This window comes from Miscanthus floridulus, chromosome 16 (assembly GCF_019320115.1).
Source record: "Miscanthus floridulus cultivar M001 chromosome 16, ASM1932011v1, whole genome shotgun sequence".
In the NCBI taxonomy this organism is placed as follows: Eukaryota; Viridiplantae; Streptophyta; class Magnoliopsida; order Poales; family Poaceae; genus Miscanthus; species Miscanthus floridulus.
The window spans coordinates 52,694,663-52,717,968 of record NC_089595.1 but is presented as its reverse complement, the minus strand read 5'-3'; the positions used below and the strand labels follow the sequence as shown (position 1 = coordinate 52,717,968).

At 43.4% G+C, this 23,306-nt stretch overlaps 1 protein-coding gene across 1 annotated transcript; it reads right to left on the bottom strand.

Moving 5' to 3' along the window:
* Window positions 1-390: 390 nt before the first annotated feature.
* LOC136511789 (superoxide dismutase [Mn] 3.4, mitochondrial-like) lies at window positions 391-7,200 on the bottom strand. The gene is made up of 6 exons (XM_066505811.1): window positions 6,747-7,200; window positions 5,342-5,388; window positions 5,120-5,245; window positions 4,979-5,035; window positions 3,672-3,749; window positions 391-623 (listed from the first exon to the last, which is right to left on the bottom strand). The coding sequence occupies exons 1-6, from the start codon at window positions 7,069-7,071 to the stop codon at window positions 531-533; spliced, it is 726 nt and encodes a 241-aa protein (XP_066361908.1). The 5' UTR covers window positions 7,072-7,200; the 3' UTR covers window positions 391-530.
* Window positions 7,201-23,306: the final 16,106 nt, after the last annotated feature.

Genomic DNA, 23,306 nt, shown 5'->3' with positions numbered 1-23,306 from the left:
TGTGAAAATTCAGTGATGAACACGCAATATTGTGTAAATGTATAGCACAGAGAACAAAGGGCAAATGTGCAATGAGACAATGAGTCCGTGTAAACTGTTTAGGCTAAGCGGCCTCAAACTGAATACTGAATACTGAAACTTATAGCCAAAGATATCTTCAAACGGTAATTTCAGCTCAACATAAACATGATGCCTATGAACATGATTTGCAAGATTTTGCTCCAAGTGGAAAGGCCAAAAACTGGAAACGCATGGCAACAAATTCAAGCAAACATCGCAAGATCAGCAGACTTCATTAATGGAAACGAGAGTAGGAATGGCTCTCTTGGCCATCACCCTGCTCGAAGGATGCACTAGGAGCAGATAACAGAGTAGCACGCAAGCAGGACGAACAAAATCGGCAGGCCATTGTGCATTAGTCTATCTCAGCGAAATGTACACAAGGTCCAGCGGCTCGACAGGTCCATCTTTATTTCACATGGTCAAACAGAGGAAACCCAGCGCAGATGAGTATTGTCCATTAAGACAATTCAAGCAAGAACATTTTCGTACACCTCTCCAGCATATTTCCAGTTAATCACCTTCCAGATGTTGTTCAGGTAATCCGGCCTAACATTCTTGTACTGCAACCAAGAAAGCAGTGGAGATCACTTAGCACGACAAAAAGTTTCTTCAAGATTGACTCACGAGAAAACTGACACTGATATTGGGAGACAAATAAATTTGAACCAAAGTCTACTCAGGATGCAGAACACAAGATCAATTTGAATTCGTTGTTAAAGCAGGGGGTGGCATGGCTCCCATAGACTGGAAAGGAGAAAATAAAGATTGCCTTGTATTTCAGTCAAAACTGCAATCACCTTTGAAAACATCTTTGTCAAATTGACCTTCTACATGCATGACCAGTTATCCAAGAATTCAATTCAACTGTTACTTCTAAATACTTTGATGTATGTGGCTTTTGTGTTCATGCCCCCGCTTCCAATGCAAATGGTGATTTTACCATCTATTTTTAAACTTTATGATTTTACCCCTGCATTTTCAAATTAAAGATTGAGTTTGCCCCTATTCCGGTAAAAGCACTTAACGGTGTCAGGGCGCGTTTGGACAGTGTCCAGAAACTGCCGCACCGAACGTTTGGCCGTGCCGCAACTGCGGCGCTGAAATCGGCCGCCGCACCTCCGGCACGTTTTGGCACCCAAAATACACTAGAGGACCATGGTAAGGCTGCGGCATGCCGCAAATGGGGCAGCGAACCAAACGCATGCCGCAACTGCGGCGCTGAAGTTGCGGCCCGGCGCGGCATCCTTTGGACGCAAACCAAACACGCCCTCAATTCAGATGTAAAAATAAAAAGAGTTTGTCCATACAGATTCACCTCTAGCTTTCTGAGTACTATATGATTTTACCATTATTTTAACATCAAATTGGACAATCAACTAATGTGCAATCACTCACTTCATTTCACCAATGAGCAATTAGGTGAAATGGATTACACGGCGTCCAGAAAAAAACAGACTGCCATCTTTAGTATGTCGCTCAATCGTCGAAAAAAGTAAAGGGCGTACCCAGTGCAGAGAGCTCCCGCTCTGTACGGGGTCTGGGGAAGGGTGTCAGTGGCAAGCCTTAAACTCGCCTATGCAATGCGAGGAGACCGCGACTCGAACCCGAGACCTTCCGGTCACAGGCGGTAAGACTCTACCGCTTACACCAGGCCTGCCCTTCAATCGTCGAAAAAAGTAAAAGAGCAAAACAATCTCCTCTCGTCTCTTGTAATTAATTAATCGATTAATTACCCCAACTACAAGTTCAACACCGCCTGTGACCTCCACCTAACCAAAACTTACCCTAAAGCGTCAACCGCTTGCGAGATCCGCCAGCTCCACATGCTCTGGTTCATCCGGTTAACGGTGGACAGGAAGAACTGTCACCAGTTGGGCAGGACGCTACCATCGGACTACCTCCATCTGCTAATGCTTGAGCCTTGAGCTTGGTACAGGCCTCCAGGCACAACGGTCTTACACCTCCACCTTCCGGTGGAGAAGGCGGGCGCTCACATCTGCAGCAGCTCCGGCCAAGAATCAGTGAGCGAAAGAGAAAGAGCTCCCTCTCCCTCTTGTTTGTTGTCCCCACTGGAAAGCCTGGGCGCTGTCAGGCGATGTGGACACATGCACCATGGTGTGGTTGGGATTTGACACCATCGCAGCGCCCCACACCTGACGAGACTTGGCCTGCCCCGTGCCACGCGAGCCGCTGCCACCCCACGCGCCTGTCCGAGTGGCCGCAGCTGTCTAACATGTCGTCGCCTGGGAACGGAAAACGTGTGGCCTTGGACTGAACGAGTGAGGAGCGAGGGTGAAAAGATAAGGGGTATTTTGGTACTTCCCATTCTTTTGTTTTATTTTTCCTATTTTTCGTCGCTTAATCCATCGTTAACTAACGCTCGTCCAAAACAGGGGCAAACATCAGCTTCAAATCAAAACTATGAGGGTAAAATCACAAAGTTTGAAAAGTAGGGGTCAATGTTTACAAGTCGTCTGATTAATCGCGATTAGTCGGTCTGGTCAGTACCATGACCTCGATTAGAGACTTCGACTCGATTAGCTCGACTAGAAACCTGGTCGTCCGACCAGGCTGGGCACTGCCTTCTTTGGGCTTGCCTGACTGGGCTTCCAGGTGAGTAGTTGGGCTGCCAAGTTGGCCCACTAGGGTCTGTAATATATATACAGGAGGCCAAGTCTCTAGGGTTCCCATCTCTCATTCTCTCCGGTGCGTGACGGCTGCTGCTGCTCTGCTCTTTCTCTCTTCTCCTCTCCTGTGCGTGACGGCTGCTGCTGCTCTGCTCTTTCTCTCTTCTTTGCTCCTGTGCGTGACGGCTGCTGCTGCTCTGCTCTGCTCTTTCTCTGTTCTCTGCTTCTCTTCCCCAGCCAGCACGCCTCTTGGTGAAGCTCTTCCCTGGCTCTCCGATGCGTGACGGCTGCTGCTGCTCTGCTCTTTCTCTCTTCTCCTCTCCAGTGCGTGACGGCTGCTGCTGCTCTGGTCTTTCTCTCTTCTTTGCTCCTGTGCGTGACGGCTGCTGCTGCTCTGCTCTTTCTCTCTTCTCTGCTTCTCTTCCCCAGCTAGCACACCTCTTGGTGAAGCTCTTCCCTGGCTCTGCGCCTTTGCTCCCCCCTAGCTCACGAAGATGAGCTCTTCCTCCAATGATGGTAGGTGTGCCCACTGCCCAGACCAGACTCGACTGGTCGTGCCTGGTCGACGACTAATCGCGACTAATCGTCTGGTCGGTCCCATGGCAACCAGAGTCGACTAGACGACTTGAAAACATTGGTAGGGCGTAAAATCACATTAGACTCTATAATATGGGCAGAAACACCAAATTCCCTTTGATGTATTAACCATAATAATGATATAATAATCCATAAGCTGCTAGAATTTGGGATTATCTAAAAGACTGCAAGATGTGAGAACTATCTTCAATAGAAATACCAATTTGAATGATAGCAACTTATAAAAAAGAATCGAGGGGGTAATTCATATGTTGCTAATATAGGGGTTGTTGAACCAATATGACGGCAAGATGCAAGGAGCCAGTAACAATCTTTGATGCGGTCTTTCCATATGACTCAAGCAATAGTGTTAAGTCATCATCAGTTTAGGATCAACAAGATTACCTGCAGGTAGTATGCATGCTCCCAGACATCAATCCCCAACAGCGGAACCAAGCTTGCACCTTTAGTCACCAGAGGATCCTGCAAGATACTAAAATCAGCTATGCGCATGAAGCCACCTTTTGTAGGATCTAAAAAGATAAGATATGAAACTTAAGGTTGAAAACCAGCATGTGACAGAACACATGCATCACTTAAGGTAGGATGATAAAGCTCTCCACAGTTCACAATTTCACAGCAGTTCAACGCAGCACAAATGTGAGATACTACACTCTTGACATGTTCTCAGAAAATTGACGAAGGGAAAAACTTTTGGCCACTTGCTGCAACCATATCTTTATCTTACAGAAAAGCTTGCACCGATATTGTGAAAACGCATACTAACTTGTGAGTATCCTTCTACACCCCATTAGTGGGTAAGGTTTAGGGCAAACATTATGATCAACAAGCATTAAAACCACTCGGAGATGGACATTACTCTAACAAAAGAGTGGCAAAGGAGAGATGCAATTTTTCAGACATCAAACAAATGGTTTTCAAATCGTCTAATCGACCCTAGTTGCATGGCACCCACCAGACAAACTAATTGCAACTAATCGTAATGCATAACTGATCACCATGGCACTGATAAGCCCTACTAACCACGATTAGTCGGACGACTTGGTAACGCTGATCAAATATATTTTGCTGATGTGGCACACTTTAAAACAACAAAATGAAACTATCCATTGGGATTGGCCTAACAACTAGAAGGCGGGAAGCACAAGGCACCACTCTGTCTGAACCCAGCTGCATCCCCACCAAAGCATTTGATCCCTGAGACAAACCGAATGAGAAAGAAAGGAGGGTGGGGATGGGATCAGTTCTCTAAGAGTCTACATAAAGAAAAAGGGGTTAGTTCCAAAAAGAAAAAAGGAAATCAGTGGCCGTGCTAATGGCCTTATAAAAATTATGTTGGTCAGGAAAAAAATTACAGATTGGTTAACAGATGAAGGTAAATCACTTGGTCTCAAATCACACACTTTTTTATACAATATCATAAGCAACCCAACAATCATTTGCCATTAGATGTTTATTTTGATGATTATATTTTCTAATTCTTTCTTATGTCATATTAGTGATACCTTTCTTAAGCATGCATACAAATGGAAGGCCTGCATATAATCACACTCAACAACAATTGCAGCTTGCCTATGGGCCACCAAGGTGCAAGGAAGTTGCTATAAACACAACTCCGATCAAGAATGAGAACTGGGCATAGCCATGCTGTATCATAGGAAGAATAAACAGATGTGGAAAACACCTTTCACCTGATTAGCTGTAGTTTCAACTGAAAGCTTTTTTGCCTCTTTATCCAAAGCTAACCACTGCAGAGAAGCATGAGATTCATGGTCAACAGAACACATCTTCGACTATTCTCGATAAACATAAACAAAGCATAACATACGTACCACCCATCCAGATCCTTGTAAAGCAGCGCCTTCTGCATTCATCTTCTTTACAAGTGCTTCAAACGAACCAAAATCCTCATCAATGGCCCAGCCAAGTTTCCCATGAGGCGACTCCCCACCACCCTCCTACAAAGCATCCAATATCCCCACAATTTTCCATAAAATGACACAAAAAAGGAAAAGAAACACAGTTGAAACAAATTGTCTTAACAAGATACTCACACTAATAGGCTTGAGGTTCTTCCAGAAGATTGAATGGTTCACATGACCTGAAAAATGATAATTATCTTAGTAAAATTCTAGAGCAGAGAAACAGTTAGTTGGCAATCTCAATACAAGGAAATCTTCCAAAAAGGTTACATGTGAATAGGTTAAAAAAAAAGGGCAGACCCAGTGCCGGAGGCTCCCACATGAGTGGGTCTGGGGAAGGGATAAACCGAGACAAACCTTTCCCCCGCAAAATCTACGGAGAGGCTGCTTCGAACCCACGACCTGGTGACTCAGTGAGACACCTCTCACCACTGCACCAGGCCTGCCCTTCTACATGTGAATAGGTTAAATGTGAATAAAATCAAGAGGTTAACATGCCATGCTCATGAACAAGTTAAATAGGCCAACTTCTTGCCAATAAGTGGTCAGGGGCTTCTTCACCTCTCATCAATCTAGACCAACAAGATGTGCTTAAACCAATTTTACTAATGAGAAGGGTTTAACAGGCTGCAGCTTACAAAACAAAATGAACAGGTTTCAGTGTTGCACAAACAAGTACCCCATCTATACGAAATTATAAGTCGTTCTAGGCTTTTCTAGATGCGTAGCTTTTACTATGTACCTAGACCTAATGTATATCTAGACGCGTAGCAAAATCTATGTACCTAGAAAAGCTTACAATTTGGAATGGAGTAAAATATAGGCCATAACCCCAAGCAAGTTAGGGGTATGCTCGAGCAGGAAAGGAACTAAATGTAGTTCATAGTGTACAAGTGTGAGGACATCCCATGAAACCACTTCATAGGTCTGAGCATCAGTAACTACAGCTCTAATAGCCCACCAAATAACACTGATTCCTGCACAATAATAAAGTTCTTATCAACCACAACCTGGCAAATGCTACTCGCATCATCAGTCCTATAGTAGCTAGCATGAGAACAATACAGTAAAGAAAGTCATACAGAAAGATGCAGCAAAATAAACAATACCCAAACCACATAATAATAGAGACAAGACATCAAACAAAAAAAAAATAGAGACAAGACGACCCTAATGGTACCACGAACCAATCTAGAAAATTCGACTGTTACAGAAGCACTAATAGAGAGGGGGAAACTCGAAAATGTATCCTAATTGGAGACCATCGAGCCATGGATGGTCCATCAAAATCTGCACTCGTGATCTATGAGAATCTCCAGCACACCCACCTGAAAACCTCAGGTATAGGGGCAACCCGAAATCAGGGAGGTCAACATACTCCCCTCCCGCGCTCAGATCACTCGAGATCGGCAACAAAAGCGCACTAAACCCCCATCGAACCCATCAAATTCGCCCCGCCCTGATAGTAATAATCCCCCAAAATAAAACAAGGCCTAGAAGACGACAGATGTGGGGCGAGTACAGGGCCATGACTCACCGCCGCCGTTGAACTTGATGGCGCCCTGGAGCTGGACGACGGCGGAGGCGTCGCCCTTGGCGACGGCGGAGGCGTCGCCCTTGGCGACGGCGGCGTCGAGCTGCTCCAGCGCCTTGTTGTAGTTGGCGACGTAGGTGGCGTGGTGCTTCTGGTGGTGCAGGTGCATGATCTCCCCCGAGATGGCCGGCTCCAGCGCGCCGAAGTCGTAGGAGAGGTCGGGGAGCGTGACCGTCGTCACCCCCCTCGCGGACGCCGCCAACGGCCGGGCCGCGCCGCCGAGCGCGAAGGATAGGGCCTTCTTCGATGCCAGGGTGCGGAGAGCCATGGCTTCGCTCGCTTGTTGTCTCTCCTAGGTGCGTATGCGTGTGACACCGAGATGGAGGGGAAGGGGATGACTGAGGACTGATGAGCGGCGGCTCGCTATGTGATGTGCTTCACGGAGAGGAGCTCTTGGAGGGTTTTCTGGAAGGGGAGGTTTGGGGGACAGACCCTGCGTCGCGATTCGTGCAGGTGGACGCGTGCGTGGCGCGCTGATTTGTTTTTGTTGGCGAGAGTACAGTGGGCTTCAGGAAATTGTTTCCTGCGAATCAGTTATTCGTGTAGAGGCTTCACTGGATGACGTGCCTGTGAGCTGATACAGACATTACAGAGAGGAGGGGAGAGGAGGGCTCTCGGCTCTTGATCAAACGCTGGCCAGGTTCGTGTCCGGTCTAAAAAAAACCGCGGCGGCCGCAACCTTTTCATCAAATCAATGGAAGTAGAGATTACAGATGTGCCGTCGGGATAACAGGTCAAGAAAGTAAACAGCCGGTGTCTTTCAGCTGCAGCCGATTTCCTGCCTGTGTACGGGCCAGGGGCCACAGAGTTCGGGAAACCATGGGCAGCCAATGCCAAATCCTGAAATCATACAGCACGACTACGTGGAGAAGTGAACTGGACACGACTTGCCACATATGGCACGCCGCACGCCTCGTGGAAAGCTGGCGGCGTCGCTTTCCACATTTGTTGCTCTTCACTCTTTTCACACGTCGTTCCATTTGCTACTCCGGTACTCCCCAACCCCAACGCACGGTATATCCTCGTCATCAATAAGATAGGGTGTGTTTGGTAATGTGTTAAATCTGATTTGGCTAGCTAATTAAGTCCAAGTAGATAAAGCTTGTCTCCAGCTATGTAAGATACACTTATTTAGTTGTAGTGGCTAGCTTTTTTTTTAAGAGCCACCAACAGGAATATGCCGGGCATATATTAATAGAGAAGAAACGTGTTACAAATAAAAATAAAATAAAAACAACCTCACGAAAGAGCCAACAATAAAACTACCGCCACAAGAAACTCAAACCTAACGATCCTCGTAAGCAACAACTCTTGAACGTCACTATGCACGACACATAGCAAGCACTATTGTTCCGTTCGCTTCGCTGAAAAACAAGCTGAAACACTCTTCCGGCTGATTTGTTGTGAAAGAAAAATACTATTTTCGGCTGAGCTAAAAAGACGAATTATAAGATAAGCGAATAGAGCCTATGAAGCTGGCAAGGGAAGTAGGTTTTCCACAGCGATGCTTCAAGGAGGGCAATGACGTTCAAAGATGCCATCAACGCTGAAAGGAGAACCAAGGTTTTTTAACCAAACTCCAAGAGGGTAAAGGGGTCTCACGACAATGCCTCCAACGAGGGATGTGCAACCAAAGGCGTCACCATTGTCGACCAAAGCCAAAGGCTTGGCAGGGCCTTCGCCCGACTACCTCAGCACCCAAGCCCAAACTAGCCACATCGTGGAAGACCACAGCCAACCGCCACCAGCAGGAGAATGTTGTAGCACCGACAAGGTCACTAGCATGTGTGACCTATGTTGGTATATTTAACGGACATAGATAAATCCGCAAGCGCACGAATACCATTGTAACTTTCACCTGGGGTATTCCAAGTATCGTATCCACAGGAAAACGTGTGAGACTAACTACGGTCTAACTTAACTAAGGGTAGTAAGAAGGTTAGGATAAATAGGAGCATAGAGAGGATAACTAAAATTCTCTAGTTTTGACTTAGAAAAGTTTATGTTTTCTACTATTCAACTAGGGACATTACTAGGGAAAGACACCAGCAGAGGGTGCTTTCCTTCGCAACCACGTCCTATGTGCGCCTATAGACGGGAGGTGGACTACAAAGGATTAACGAAGCTATATAGTATAAGCTATATTGAACTTATGTCACTCATACGATCTACCACCTTCCGGAATGCAGGGTGCATCCACGATTAACCTAAGTCTAAGTACCACGCTTACACTTACGATTAATACTCTACTCCCCTTAGGAAGAGAATAAAGCACTCAAAAGAGAATTGTGAACCTGAAGAACGATATAAACAAGATGCTTACTTGAATCAGAAGTTGATTACTAGAGAAATCTCAGACGCAAGCTCAGATAGAACTTGAATCCGCCTGAGGTACAAGTTGTAGAGAGAGCACCGACAGGCCGGTGATGGCGGGGAAACGGGCGGCTATGACCCGCCTCCGCATCAGCAGAGACAAATTTGGTTTTGGTTAAATTTAATTGGGACAAAAAGAGAAAGAGCAGGTATGCGAGTCCATACTTCTATAATTCTTATATTTGCATAAAAATTATGTTAATTACATCACGGAAGAGAACACCCCTGATTAAGAGTTCCAACATGAGTACATAAAGAATAAGATTACATCATATGGCTTCCTATTACAAACTACAAAAGAAAACAAAGTCTTCGATCTTGTAGCCGTGGATGGATGAACATGCATGCTTGGCATAGCCTTGAACTTGATGCATGTTATTTTATTTAAACATGACATTTTCATTTGTTGAGGAGCTAACGTATACTCCTTATACGATTGGTCGTTAGCTTGTTTAGCTTTCTAGCGACCCATGATATGCATGTATTTAATCTATGCAAAGCATGTGTGAATATATTATTATTTGTTCATATCATGATATGACGCTAAATTTAGCTAACTCAGCATGCGGCATCTTGACCATGAGAAAATGATTTGTTTGTTTGTATGGATATTTCTTTGGTGCATAGTATCAGATATGTATGCACGTAATTTACTTTGAAGACTAAATTTGACATAGTCTTTTGGATCATTTAAGATCATGATTTAGCATGTTTTTTAGATGCCCGTTCATAGATGTACTTAGCATATGGTGCAATTATTTTATTTGGGCTAAGCCAAAGTATTTAATTTGCCATGGCCTAGAAAGATATGTTGCATCATCAACTTGGCCGAGGCACGTGCAATTAATTTATTTTATCAAGGTTAGCATGCATACTCATAGTACGACGTTTGGCCAGGGATTTGCATGCACGGTGCTATATGATCCAATTTAATTTGGTTTGTCCTTTTTAACGACTTCGCTAGGCATGAACATTCATGGATGCAATCTAGCTAAGATGCAATACTTAATTTACCCATTATGCATGGCACTTGGAAGGCCTATGCTGGGCATGGATGATGCACTTGGAAATTATGATAAATATGACAAAGCTTATTTGGCTTAGCTAAATCTATATCGATGTTCATGACACTTTGGTTATTCTAACCTGGGGCCGTAGCAGGTTAATTAGCATGGGCGATCATGGTATAGAATTTGATATGATGAAATGAATTTAGTTAAGTTTATTTATACGGTCTAGCCATCATTTAAAACGACGTAATTTTATCTAATGCATGATTAGGCATATTTGATTCCACAACATGACCACAGCATAGTGTGCAGGTTTTCTTATTTGCATCCTAGCTTTGATTAGTCCAGGACCAGGTATATGCAAGTGCGCCGTGTTGATTTTGATATGCAACACTAAATTGACTTCATCTATGTGGTATAGGCGGTTCGATCATGCCGCCGTTCATGCAAAACGGAGCAGGCAGGCTAGTTTGCATTTTGGCCAGAGGGATGCTAATTAACTAGCCTATGGCTTGCACATATGCAACATCTTTTACTCGGTTCATTGATTTAATTAAGGGTTTTAAACTTTGAGCATGCAACTTGATTAGTACTGATCACATACGCCCAACTAGGAGACATAACGTGATGCACAAGTGTAGGATGCAAGACAACACTGATATTTTTTTTCTATCAGTTTTAATTAAGACTTTATCTTTTAGCATGCAAAACCTTGGTGATTGTAGCATGCAAAATTTGTTCTCTTATGAACCGTATGAATGGAGATAGGCCGGCAAAACCGTGGCCGTGATCAACACAGACTTGTTTGGGGTTGCAGTACGTTGTCAATGTCTTGTTTTTTATATAATTTCATTTGCATATATGATTGTTTCTTTGATTTGATAGAAACCCATGCATGATCTTTCTGCATGGTAGTAGCATGCGAGTTCTTTATTTTATTTGATACATGATAAGAATGGGCCGGCGTTGCCGTGGCCAAAACACATATAGATTTGTTAGATATGGAGTCGATTCGCGTCCATATCAAATTTACCATGAACCGGGTGGAGCGCGTCCACCAATTTTGTACCATGAACCTTTAACCAGGTTGGACCCAAGATCGCGTCCAACCGAATTTTCACCATGAACGTAACCGGGGTGGAGCCACAGCGCGTCCAACCCAAATTTCACCGAGCCATATTTGCTGGCCTTTCACACCTTTACCGGGGCACAAAGCCCATGCGCATAGCGCGGTCGTGGCACTATAGGCCGACCTTTTACCGGGGCTTGCAACCCATGCATATAGCACAACCATCACCATTTCTTTTACCTTTTACCAGGGTAAGACCTACGTGCACTGCTCATCCGCAATGACATAGGCCAGCCGTATATCAAGGCACGACAAGTTGCCGGTGAAGATTTGGTTGTCGTCGAGCACTGTGAAGCCGTGAAGATGGAGAGAGAGGAAGCAAATCAGATGAATGCCATGATGCGCTTCTCACCTTCCCTGAAACTCCAACTGGTGCAGCAACGGCGTCGTAGGCCTCTGGCCTCTGGTGATCACTAGTAGAGAACAAACCTTTGATCCTCGGTTAAAATGGGCTCTAGTCCCGGAATTTTTTGCCCCCGGGACTAGAAATACCTTTAGTCCCGGTTGGAGGCTCCAACCGAGACTAAAGGTCCCTGCCCAACGGCTACTGCGCCAGACAGAGGTGGCAGGGACCTTTAGTCCTGGTTGAAGCCACCAACCGGGACTAAAGGTATACTTTTACTCCCGGTTGGTGGCTCCAACTAGGAGTAAAGGTCTACTCCCGGGCCGTGGCTGCGCCCGGGGTTGGAAAGTTACCTTTAGTCCCGGTTGGATCCACCAACCGGGACTAAATGTTCTCCCTTTATAAATTGGCCGTCTCCTTCTTCCTCCCCGAGCCCGAGCTCAGCACATTTTGAAGCTCACTGCAGTAGTGTTCTTGCTTCCTCCCTCCCTCCATTGTTCCTTCATCCATTCTTCGATTCCTCCGTCGATTTTTTCGATTCCTCCGTCGATTTCTTCGATTCCTCCGTCGATTCTTCAGTTGTAAAGGTTACCAATCTCATACTCTCATTTTTCACCATTTTCTTATGCCATTTTGTTCACTATATATATTTATGGTTCTTTATTGTGGTTTTTTTTTCATTTGTAAGCAATTTGAGCTCAAAATCACTTCAAGCTTGCATATTTACATGAAAGAAGGTTAAAGTATATATAAATATAAACTTAGAAAATAGTTAGAAAATTATAGCAAATCCATACTAGTTGAACTTGCGGACCGTGTTCAGCTCAGCGAGCATGTTCTCTGCCGAGCGGTAACGGACGTCAAGGAGGAGCTTTGATTCTATGAGGGAGAGCGACAATGGTCGTGGAAGACCGTGTTCCCTTCCTCGTAGAATCAGAGCTCTTCCTTGACCAAGTACGGTGCCGTCCGATGGAGAAATGCTCGTCGAGATGATCACGTAAGCAAGGTCAACTAGTACGGATGGTTATTTATTCACATGTCCCAATATCGTCGCAGTAGTCTGTCAATCACCATACCTAAACGTAGTATATATAAATAAAAACTTAGAAAATAGTTAGAAAATTATAGAAAATCCGTACTAGTTGAACTTGCGGACCGTGTTCAGCTCGGCAAGCATATTCTCTGTCGAGCGGTAATGGACATCAAGGAGGAGCTTTGATTCTACGAGGGAGAGCGACAACGGTCGTGGGAGACCGTGTTCCCTTCCTCGTAGAATCGGAGCTCTTCCTTGACCAAGTACGGTGCCGTCCGGTGGAGAAATACTCGCCGAGATGATCACGTAAGCAAGTTCAACTAGTACGGATGGTTATTTATTCACATGTCCCGATATCGTCGCAGTAGTCTGTCAATCACCGTACTTTTTATTTTAACTTTTTATGAAATGAAAAACTTAGAAAATAGTTAGAAAATTATAGAAAATCTGTACTAGTTGAACTAGCGGACCGTGTTCATTTCGGCGAGCATGTTCTCTGCCGAGCGGTAACGGACGTCAAGGAGGAGCTTTGATTCTACGAGGGAGAGCGGCAACGGTCGTGGAAGACCGTGTTCCCTTCCTCGTAGAATTGGAGCTCTTTCGTGGCCAAGTACGGTGCCGTCCGGTGGAGAAATGCTCGCCGAGATGATCACGTAAGCAAGGTCAACTAGTACGGATGGTTATTTATTCACACGTCTCGATATTGTCGCAGTAGTCTGTTATGTGTGTACACTCCCATTCTTCTGTTAATTTGCGGAAATATCATGTGAATTACTTACCTGCCACAGTAAAAGACGAGAACACAATGACCATTAAAAATATCATTGTTTAGAGATCTAGATAATTTTATAGTTTGTTAATTTTATTTGTTTATAAAAGGAGAAATTTATAGTGTATTAAAAAATGAGTATAGAGAGTAGATGGCAACTGCTTTCGGGTCCTCGGCCTCTCATGGGTTTCCAAAGCGACTTAGGCCGGGCCTTTCTCTCATTCCATGCGGCAAGTGTCGTGATGAGACAAAGATTATAATGGAGTACCGAGTGAAGAAGGAGGGTCCCAACAAGGATCGTATCTTCTACAAGTGTCCGGATCACAATGTGAGTTATTTTATCGTATTTAATGATTATGGTTAGTTTATACCTATTTTCATGATGGTTGTGATTAAAGTTCTAATTTTTTGTTTTAATTTCAGTAGGATGGCAGTGGACGATGTTCAGGCTTCTACTGGGAGGAAGAGTATGTTGAACTCGTGCAAAAATATCTTGCACAACAGGCAGATACGGCGGCTAATGAGGCAGTGATCCAGCCGAAGAAGCCCAAAGATGTTGCACAATCGGGGGATCTGTCTGTTTTAGTTGAGATTGGTCGCAAAATCCTTGTGCTCCTGAAATGTATTTTAGCTTTAGTTCTTTTAGTGGTAGTTGGGATTGTCTACATTGTAGCGATGCTTTCATAAATTTGTATCTTTTGTGGTGGCACGCATGTTGTATAAATAATTAATTATGATCTAGGTTTTAATATGATATTTATGTCATGTAATGCAGATGAGCCGTCATTGGATGTATAATGCTGATCGCCGCTTCCAAGAGTTTATTGACGGCGTGCATTCTTTGTTACGTGCGGCCGAGGCAAACAAATGCGACGGTTTCATATGCTGCCCATGTGCCATATGTAAGAATATGGTGGAATATCCTTGCTCAAGGACTCTTCATTCACACTTGTTCAAGTCGGGTTTCATGCCAAACTATATTTGTTGGACAAAACACGGAGAAACCGGTATTGTAATGGAAGAAGGTGAAGAAGAACAATGGGACGACAATGATATTATTCCTGATGGTGCATGCTTCAATGATACTGCAATGGTGAAGCTATGTGCATTCCTCAATGCAATTTCTCAGAAGGCAATTGATCCAACTGATCTAGCTAAACTACAGAATGATGTGGTTCAATGTCTCGTCAGCTTTGAGTTGGTGTTCCCTCCTTCCTTCTTTGATATTATGACACACCTCCTAGTTCACCTAGTTAAGGAGATTTTCACTCTCGGTCCTATGTTCCTACACAATATGTTCCCCTTAGAGAGATTCATGGGAGTCCTGAAGAAATATGTTCACAACCGTGCTCGCCCAGAAGGAAGCATCACCAAGGGCTATGGAACAGAAGAGGTCATTGAGTTCTGTGTTGACTTTATTCCCGACCTTGACTCGATTGGTGTTCCTGAATCGAGACATGAGGGGAGACTAAGCAGAAAGGGGACACTAGGGAGGAAAACATATATTGGTACGAATAATGATTATTTCAATAAAGCGCACTACACAGTTCTACAGAACTCCTCTTTGGTAGATTCGTATATTGAGACACACAAGGATCTCTTACGATCCGAGTTTCCAGGGAAGACTAAAGCTTGGATTACGCATAAGCACATGGAAACTTTCGGCGGTTGGTTGCGAAAAAAATGTCAAGGTGATGAGAGCATCCATGAGCAACTGTATTTATTGGCTATGCAACCATCATGGCATATCGTCACATACAAAGGGTACGAGATAAATGGGAACATATTCTACACAGTAGCCCAAGATAAAAGGAGTACCAACCAAAACAGCGGTGTCCGCATAGATGCCACAGACCCAAATGGGAATAAGCAGACATATTATGGACGCATAGATGAAATATGGGAACTAGAATATGCACCTACTTTGAAGATCCCATTGTTCAAGTGCCAATGGGTCAAGGTGACCGGAGGCGGGGTAACAGTAGACAACGAGTATGGAATGACAACAGTAGACCTTAGTAATATTGGGTACAAAGACAAACCATTCGTCCTTGCCAAGGATGTGAATCAGGTGTTCTATGTCAATGATATGTCTACCAAACCAAAAAGAGGGAAAAACGATAATGACTCAACCAAAGAGCCAAAGCGCCACATAGTTCTTTCAGGGAAAAGAGTCATCGTGGGAATTGAGGACAAGTCGGACATGTCAGAAGAATATGAAAAGGATGACCAAATTCCGCCCTTCAAAGTGAACAAAGACCCTAGCATCTTGGTAAATGATGAGGACACTCCATGGTTACGAAGCGATCATAACCAAGGGACATACGTAAAGAAGAAGTTCACTGCTGTGCCCACTTGATGATATAGTGATTTAATATAGTGTGTGTTTGAGATATTATGTAATAATTGTGAATTCAGATGTTTATTATGTCATGTTTCAAATTAAATCAATGTTTGATTTGGTGGGATTTCTCTCTCAAAAAGGTAAATTAGGATACTGAGTGATGAAAAATTAAAATATTAACGTTAAAATGATGTGAAAACAAATTTCCTATCCAAAACCAATAGTTTTAATAATTTTAATTAAACACTACATTTTTGCATTAACGAAATAATAAATATTAGTTACATTATGTTTTATAATTCTAACAAAAAATAAAAAAAGTTAGGTTATAGATTTTTCCTATGTGCAATAAACAAAAAGAAAATTCATATTTTTAACAAAATAATTTTATGCATTTTATTTAATTTACTATGTATTTAACAAAAACTATTGCATTTCTATTGTATTTAACAAGACTATTGCTTAAAACAGGCGGGAAACGAAACTGCAGGCCACCTTTACTCCCGGGTGGGAAGCCCACCCGGGAGTAAAGGTGGGCTGCAGTTTCATGGCCCGCCAAAAAAATCCTTTACTCCCGGTGCGTGTTACCAACCGGGAGGAAAGGTATACCTTTACTCCCGGTTGGTAACACGCACCGGGAGTAAAGGTACCTTTACTCCCGGTTGGTAATACACACCGGGAGTAAAGGGTTTTTACTCCCGGTTGGTGGCTGGCACCGGGAGTAATTCTCTCTGATATATAACCTCCAGCGCCTAGCGCAGATCGATCCGCTCGTCTTCTTCCTCGTCGAACACCGCCGCCCTCTTCTTCCTCACGCCGCGTCCGTTCGCTTTCCGTGACACCGACGCCGCCCTCTTCTTCCTCGTGCGGCCTCCACCGCGCGCGCCCGTGCCCCTCCACCGCGCCCTCCTCCGCGCTCGAGGCCCTTCACCACGCCCGAGGCCCTCCACTACCGAGCTCGAGGTGATATGTTCGTCGATCTCTTTGTACATTCGCCCGAGCCCTCCACTGCCGAGTTATAGATCACATCGAAAACTACAACTTTGGTGTAAGCCATGTCAACGCTCGAGGTCGATTGAAAATTCTAAATTTTGAATCACAAAATCTAGGAACTGAAAATGAATATTTGGAACTCTAAATGATTTTAAATAAAAAACCTGATCAGCTGTGATTATTGGGTTGTGGCTGCAGCTGTTTCTAGTTCTGCCTACAGTAGAGCGAGGCCAAAGAGAGAAAGATGGAGTTGTCAAGCTCACATCTCAAAACTATATCTTAACGCAAGTTTTGAATATTTGGATATTATATGGATAAATTAGCAAGTTTAGAGTATCAAAAACTACATTTTATGGTACTAAAATACATTTTAAGATCACTGAGACCTGAACTCATGACAAGTTTAATTAAGGACCACCAATGAAATTACTTTAGAAATTAATTAGATCGATGTAAATCCATGGCTTGTATAATAAACACGCTATATATTATTTGGAAACCATTGTCGTTGTCACTAAAGCTGAAAATGATCCAGCCCATCAACCGCTATATATTCATCACTATATGATATGCCATTATTCCAAGATGCAGTTTCAATAGAAGAATTTTTTCTATCTTCATAGATCAATGTTTGTTAACGAAATTTTATCCAAATATATTCATGTAGCATCTTTTTTTGAAGGATTTGTTGTAGGATATATAATGGTCAAATAGAAACTCAATTTTGATACCCAGTTTGTAAACTAAGCATTTTTTAGTTTATAAAAAATATCACATGTGATGATGTAAGCAGTTTTGGTTGGACTTGCATGCATGGCTATAGACAAATGAAGGAAAACTTCAATGTTTCTTTATTTGTGAACTTTGAATATACAGATATAATATATTAATGTTGCTAAAGTAATATGAGCATTACATATTTTTTCCGGGAAGACTATCTTCAAACTTTATATCATAGCATCAGAGATCGCCTGTAGAAGAAGAAAATAAATTCTTATCATTTCGGAAATAGTAATGGTTATATTAGCAATAAGACACATATACTTACATTTCATAATAACTTATACTTACATTATTAACATAGAATTTTCTCATATGATGAATGACTACATGGTTCACATGGTACATAGGATCACAACATCACGCACCGACACCGCCCCGGCCCGCTTCACGTCGTCGTCGTCGTCAGCATGCCGGCCCGCCTCACGTCGTCGTCGTCAGCACACCGGCCACCGCGCCAACACGTATATATACATCATTTGTATTCATATGCATGTATATATACGTCGTGGAGCACCGCCGCCCTCGTTCGTCCATGCGTTTCTATGTATACGGCGGAGCACCGCCGCCCTCGTTCACCCATGTGTACAGACAAATATACGGCGGAGTGGAGCACCGCCACTCTTGTCACACCGCCCTTTCTCATGGCCTAGTTGATCAACATTCGTATTATCGTTATCGTTAATGCTAAACAATCACACCAGGGCGAACCGCGCTGTTGATGTCACCGACGTGGTTCGCCCTAGTCACCGACGCAATTTGCCCTCGGTCGTTTATGTATAGCCCTAATTCGCCCTAGTACCGACGTAGTTCGTCCTAGTATGGCGAATTGCATCCGTGACCGAGGGGCAAGATTTAATAATGCATATTGTTCGTAGATTTTACGCATGTAAGCAAAGATTTGACATACTGTATATTGATTTTGTTTTTTGAAGCTAGATGGCCTACCCGAGAAACATGGATGAGGAGTTGATGATGAATTTGATCAACACTAGCACTCAAGTTGCCGGCGATGATGGTGCTAAAAATAACGTGCAAGAGGATGCAGATGACGGGAGTCAGTACTTAGCTCTTGAACAAAATGAGCAACAACATATTGGCCAAGTATTTATTTTTTTATTATTAGCTATATATATTATCATATGTCTTATGTGTGCTCATGACATTAAAAATAATATTTATGTTTTGTAGCCCTCTGGATCGACATCAACAACTACAACGAAGAGTAAAAATGTTCGAGGTCCCAAAAAGCCATTGGAGGGCCGCTTCATCATCTTGGAGTTCAATGTGGATACAGGCGAACCGGGGGGGCCAAATAAAATGAAATTCGTGCACCACTGTGGTTACCTTGTATGAAACCGGCTCCCGATCAGTACTCGCGAATGGAAGAAGAAGACCAATGCTCCTCATATCATTTTTGTCTCCGATCGTGACAAGACGTTAATTTGGAATGATGTCTTGGAACATTTCATGCTCCAAACAGATGGTTATGATGATATAATAGATGGTGATGAATTGAAGGAGCGAGTTAGGAATTGGGCAATGAAGAAGATGGCCACCCAGTTTCAGACTTGGAAGAAACACCTATACACGACGTATGTCAAGAAGAACATACCACCAGATTTTACTGTCCCAGGCCCGATCTCAAAGCAGAGGCCCTATTGGGATGAGTTTGTACAGTACAAGACATCGGAAGAGGGTGCGAGTCGGGTGATAAAGAACCAACGTAATGCCCAACAGAAGATATACCACCATAACTTGGGATCAGGTGGCTACCCGATTGCCATTAAGAAGTGGAACAAAATGGAAGCAGACCTTCTTGCCAAGGGTGTCACACCAGAATCACTCGAGTGGGGAGAGCATGCAAAGAATTGGTTTTTCGCTCATGGGGGAACACTGGACTAGGAGATAGGGAAGTGCGTTTATGGCGCAAGACTGCAAGAAGCAGCAGAAAGATTGTTTTATGCTCAGAGAGCTACTGCTAGTGGTGCGTTCAGGCCCAATAGAGAGAAGGATGAGCTGACATATGCCATCAAGACTATTGAACATGGTGGCCAAACTAGAGGCAAAGGAAGTGTCTCGTGGGAGCATGGATTCCCTTAGGACAGACCTTCCTATAGAAGTCACCAGAGAAAGAAGGAAGAAGAGGCACAGCGGCTCCAAAGGTTGGAGGAAGCGGTGCGTGAAGCACAGGAGCGGGAAAAAAACCTTGAAGCGAGAATGCAGGAGGAAATCAGAAAGCAAGTGCAAATAGCAGTGAGTGCAAGCAAGCAGACATCAGAGCCAGGAATCAACATTAGCCAATCTGTTTAGTTGAAAAGCAGCTGCGCTTCCACGGAGATACCAAATCAAGGGGACACAGGACTGCGCTTCCCTGTGATGACATCACTGAACCTTGTACAACGTGTGAGCTACACATTCCGAAGGAGAATTCCACAATCAAGGTGACTATCGGTCTTGTTAATCCTATCGACCGAACCAAGACACCAAGGATTCATGGGAATATAATCCAAAAAGGATATGCTACCATCTCGGTAGATAAAGCTGAAAAAGGTTTTAGTGATTTGCCTCGACATTCCTAGAGGTGATGGCGAGAAGACTCTAGGAGAAGCGGAGAAGACATTCATTCTATGGCGCAAGCGCTACATCATCATTCCAGGGATGTCGGCTCCACCTCCTCCTGAACTACCTCACTATAGGTACGTGCGGATGAAAACACTACATCATTAATTTGTATTGGGGCTTAAATAATTAACAATCTGCTCATAATAATATGTCATTCCTTTTTTTGTAGCAGATCCTCCCCCAACCTAAATCCAATTGTTCAATCGCCAGATCATCATAGTGCTATGTACGATGACATTGTGTTGGAAGACGAGGCTGCATCCACACCATCTCCAAGGAGGTCTCCAACACCGCAGCCGCCACCTCCAAGGAGGTCTCCAACGCCGCTGCCAACACCTCCAAGGAGGTCTCCAACGCCTCCCCCGCCCCCGCCTACCAAGAAGCCTAGCAAGAGGCCAGCCCCTCAAACGAAGAACCAGTCCCCGCCTGCAAAGAAAGCCACCGTGAAACCAAGGGCTATTCCCAAAATAATATCTGAAGAGAAGGAAGAAGGAACTGATGCATATAAAAAAGACATGTCTAGATTCTATGACAAACTTAAAATGAATCAAGAAGCAAGGAGAAACCGTACTTCTTCGTAGCTCCAGATATTCTAAGAAAAAAGGTGACTTCTTACCAGCAACAACAGCGGGAATCTCGTAAGCCATCCAAATCAACGTTATCAGACTATGACCGCACTCTCACCAAGTCAATTGAGGCGGCACAGAAAAAGAAGCGGGCAGGGAAAGGAGTTGCCCAACTCGGACAACAAGCGCACCAATCAATCCCCCCGCTAGTTGTTGGTAATGAATATGGTTCGAATTTAGGATTAATGCATCAGGCAAACATACCTCCGGATGTCGATTTGGATCACCTTGGTGAATTTCTTGATGAGACTGGTCTCGACCTTTACCAGATGTTTGGTGATGGAAACATTGAGAGTGCGGCGGAGGTTGATATTTAGAAGAAAAAATTTGTACTAGGCCAGAGTCTATACAACCCTCAAGCCTTATCTGATCTGGGGACGCAAATATACCTGCTAAACAAGTGGTACATGCAGGCGTCTACCAGTGGAGACTTCTGCGTTGGTGTCAGAATTAGAGACGAACATTGGTTCCGTGGCGATGATGTTATGTATATTGACTTTGCAGAATTTCATCAACTATGCCACCTGACCTCTCTGGACAAAGTTATCATTAGCTGCTATTGCCTGTAAGTAATAATTCTTTCGATCTATCATTAAACTCATCATATGTGTGTATATGCATATAAATTATCCTAACAAGTACTATATATATGCAGATTTATAATGACAGAGCTCAGAAAGGAAGGCTGCAATGAAATTGGTTTTGTTGATCCCCATATAGTATTCAAAGACCCAATTACTCCAAAGACTAATTGGAAGTCTGAGTCAGAGAGTAACCTCATGAACTTCTTAGTGAACCAACGCCACAAGAAGGATATACTCTTTCCCTATAACTTCAAGTGAGTGTTAATCATGTCGATCATATCCTTAATGGCTCATATGTTGATTCTAGTTAATTAATGAGTGTTATGCGTTATATCCTATAAACACATGCAACAATCACTGGATATTGATGGACATCGATCTGGTGAAAAGTCACTTGATAATCTATGACTCGATGAGAAAACCACAACAAGACTACCAAGATATGATAGATATTATCCAGAGGTAATTTCGGGATCTCTAGCAACTATATATACACACAAACATGATGATTAACTATATCTGATGATGTGGCAAATTTTTTATTGGGCAGTGTTTGGAAAACCTTTATTGAGAAGCAACACATGGAAAAATGCAAAGCGCCACTGAATGTAATCCCTTTGAAAGTAAGTCCCCTGAATCGCATCATCTTTATTAATTAAACATATAGCTTTCACCGGATCAACAGATTGGATGACAAATTTTTTTCTCGTAAAGTGGTGTCTGAGGCAGGAACAGGGGAACAACTACTGTGGTTACTATGTTTGCAAGTTTATCAAGGTGCTCTCCCAAAGAACTTCTACAGAGAGACTCAAAGTACGTTAAAAATACACTATATATTCATTTAATTATTATTATTGATTGTGTTACTATGTCTTTATATATATATATATATGTACATATATTAATTTATTTTCCTTTAATTCAAACCTGTAGACTCGATGGTTGGAGGAAAAGGTCATATGGCAAGACAAAATCAAAGCAATTCAAGAGTCTATAGCCGGATTTTTTTAATGAGCAGGTCATCGATTCCAAGGGCGAGTTCTACTTCGACCCAACACTGTCATTGAAGCCAAGCTAGAGGATGAGAGGAAACTTGTTATGACACAACAACTGTAATGCAATCTTTTGTAATATATGCACATGAAATAATATAATGTAAAATACACATATGCATGCATGCATGTAAATATATATATGATTCATGCATGCATATATATATATATATATATATATATATATATATATATATATATATATATATATATATATATATATATATATATATGTTTCTATGCTTGAATTGTGTGATTTAATACGTTCATTGTGCTTGAACCGAAACATACTATATGCGCGTATAAATGTATAATTAGCAACGTACAATACGACTTCGAAAACCTATTTTGAAAAGAAAACAAAAAAATGAAAAGAAAAGAAAAAAAAACCTTTAGTCCCGGTTCGTATTACCACCCGGGACTAAAGGTGCCGGCCATCGTGGCATGTCAGGAGGCACCTTTAGTCCCGGTTGGTGTTACCCACCGGGACTAAAGGTCCTCCTTTAGTCCTGGTTCCTGACCCGGGACTAAAGGACCCCCTTTAGTCCCGGATGCTTGCTCCCGGGTGGGGAACCGGGACTAGAGGGGGTTCCCCACCGAAAGTAAAGCTCGGTTCTCTACCAGTGGATGCGGTAGAGAGGCAGCCTAGCGCCACTATGATCAGAGAGCGGGTGTATGTGTGTATGTGGCAGCAGCCGGGCGGCACTATGATCAGAGAGCGGGTGTGTATGTGTATGTGTCAGCAGCCTGGCGGCACTGTGATCAGAGAGCGGGTGTGTATGTGTATGTGTATGTGTATGTGTATGTGTATGTGTATGTGTATGTGTGAGGACGTTTGCACT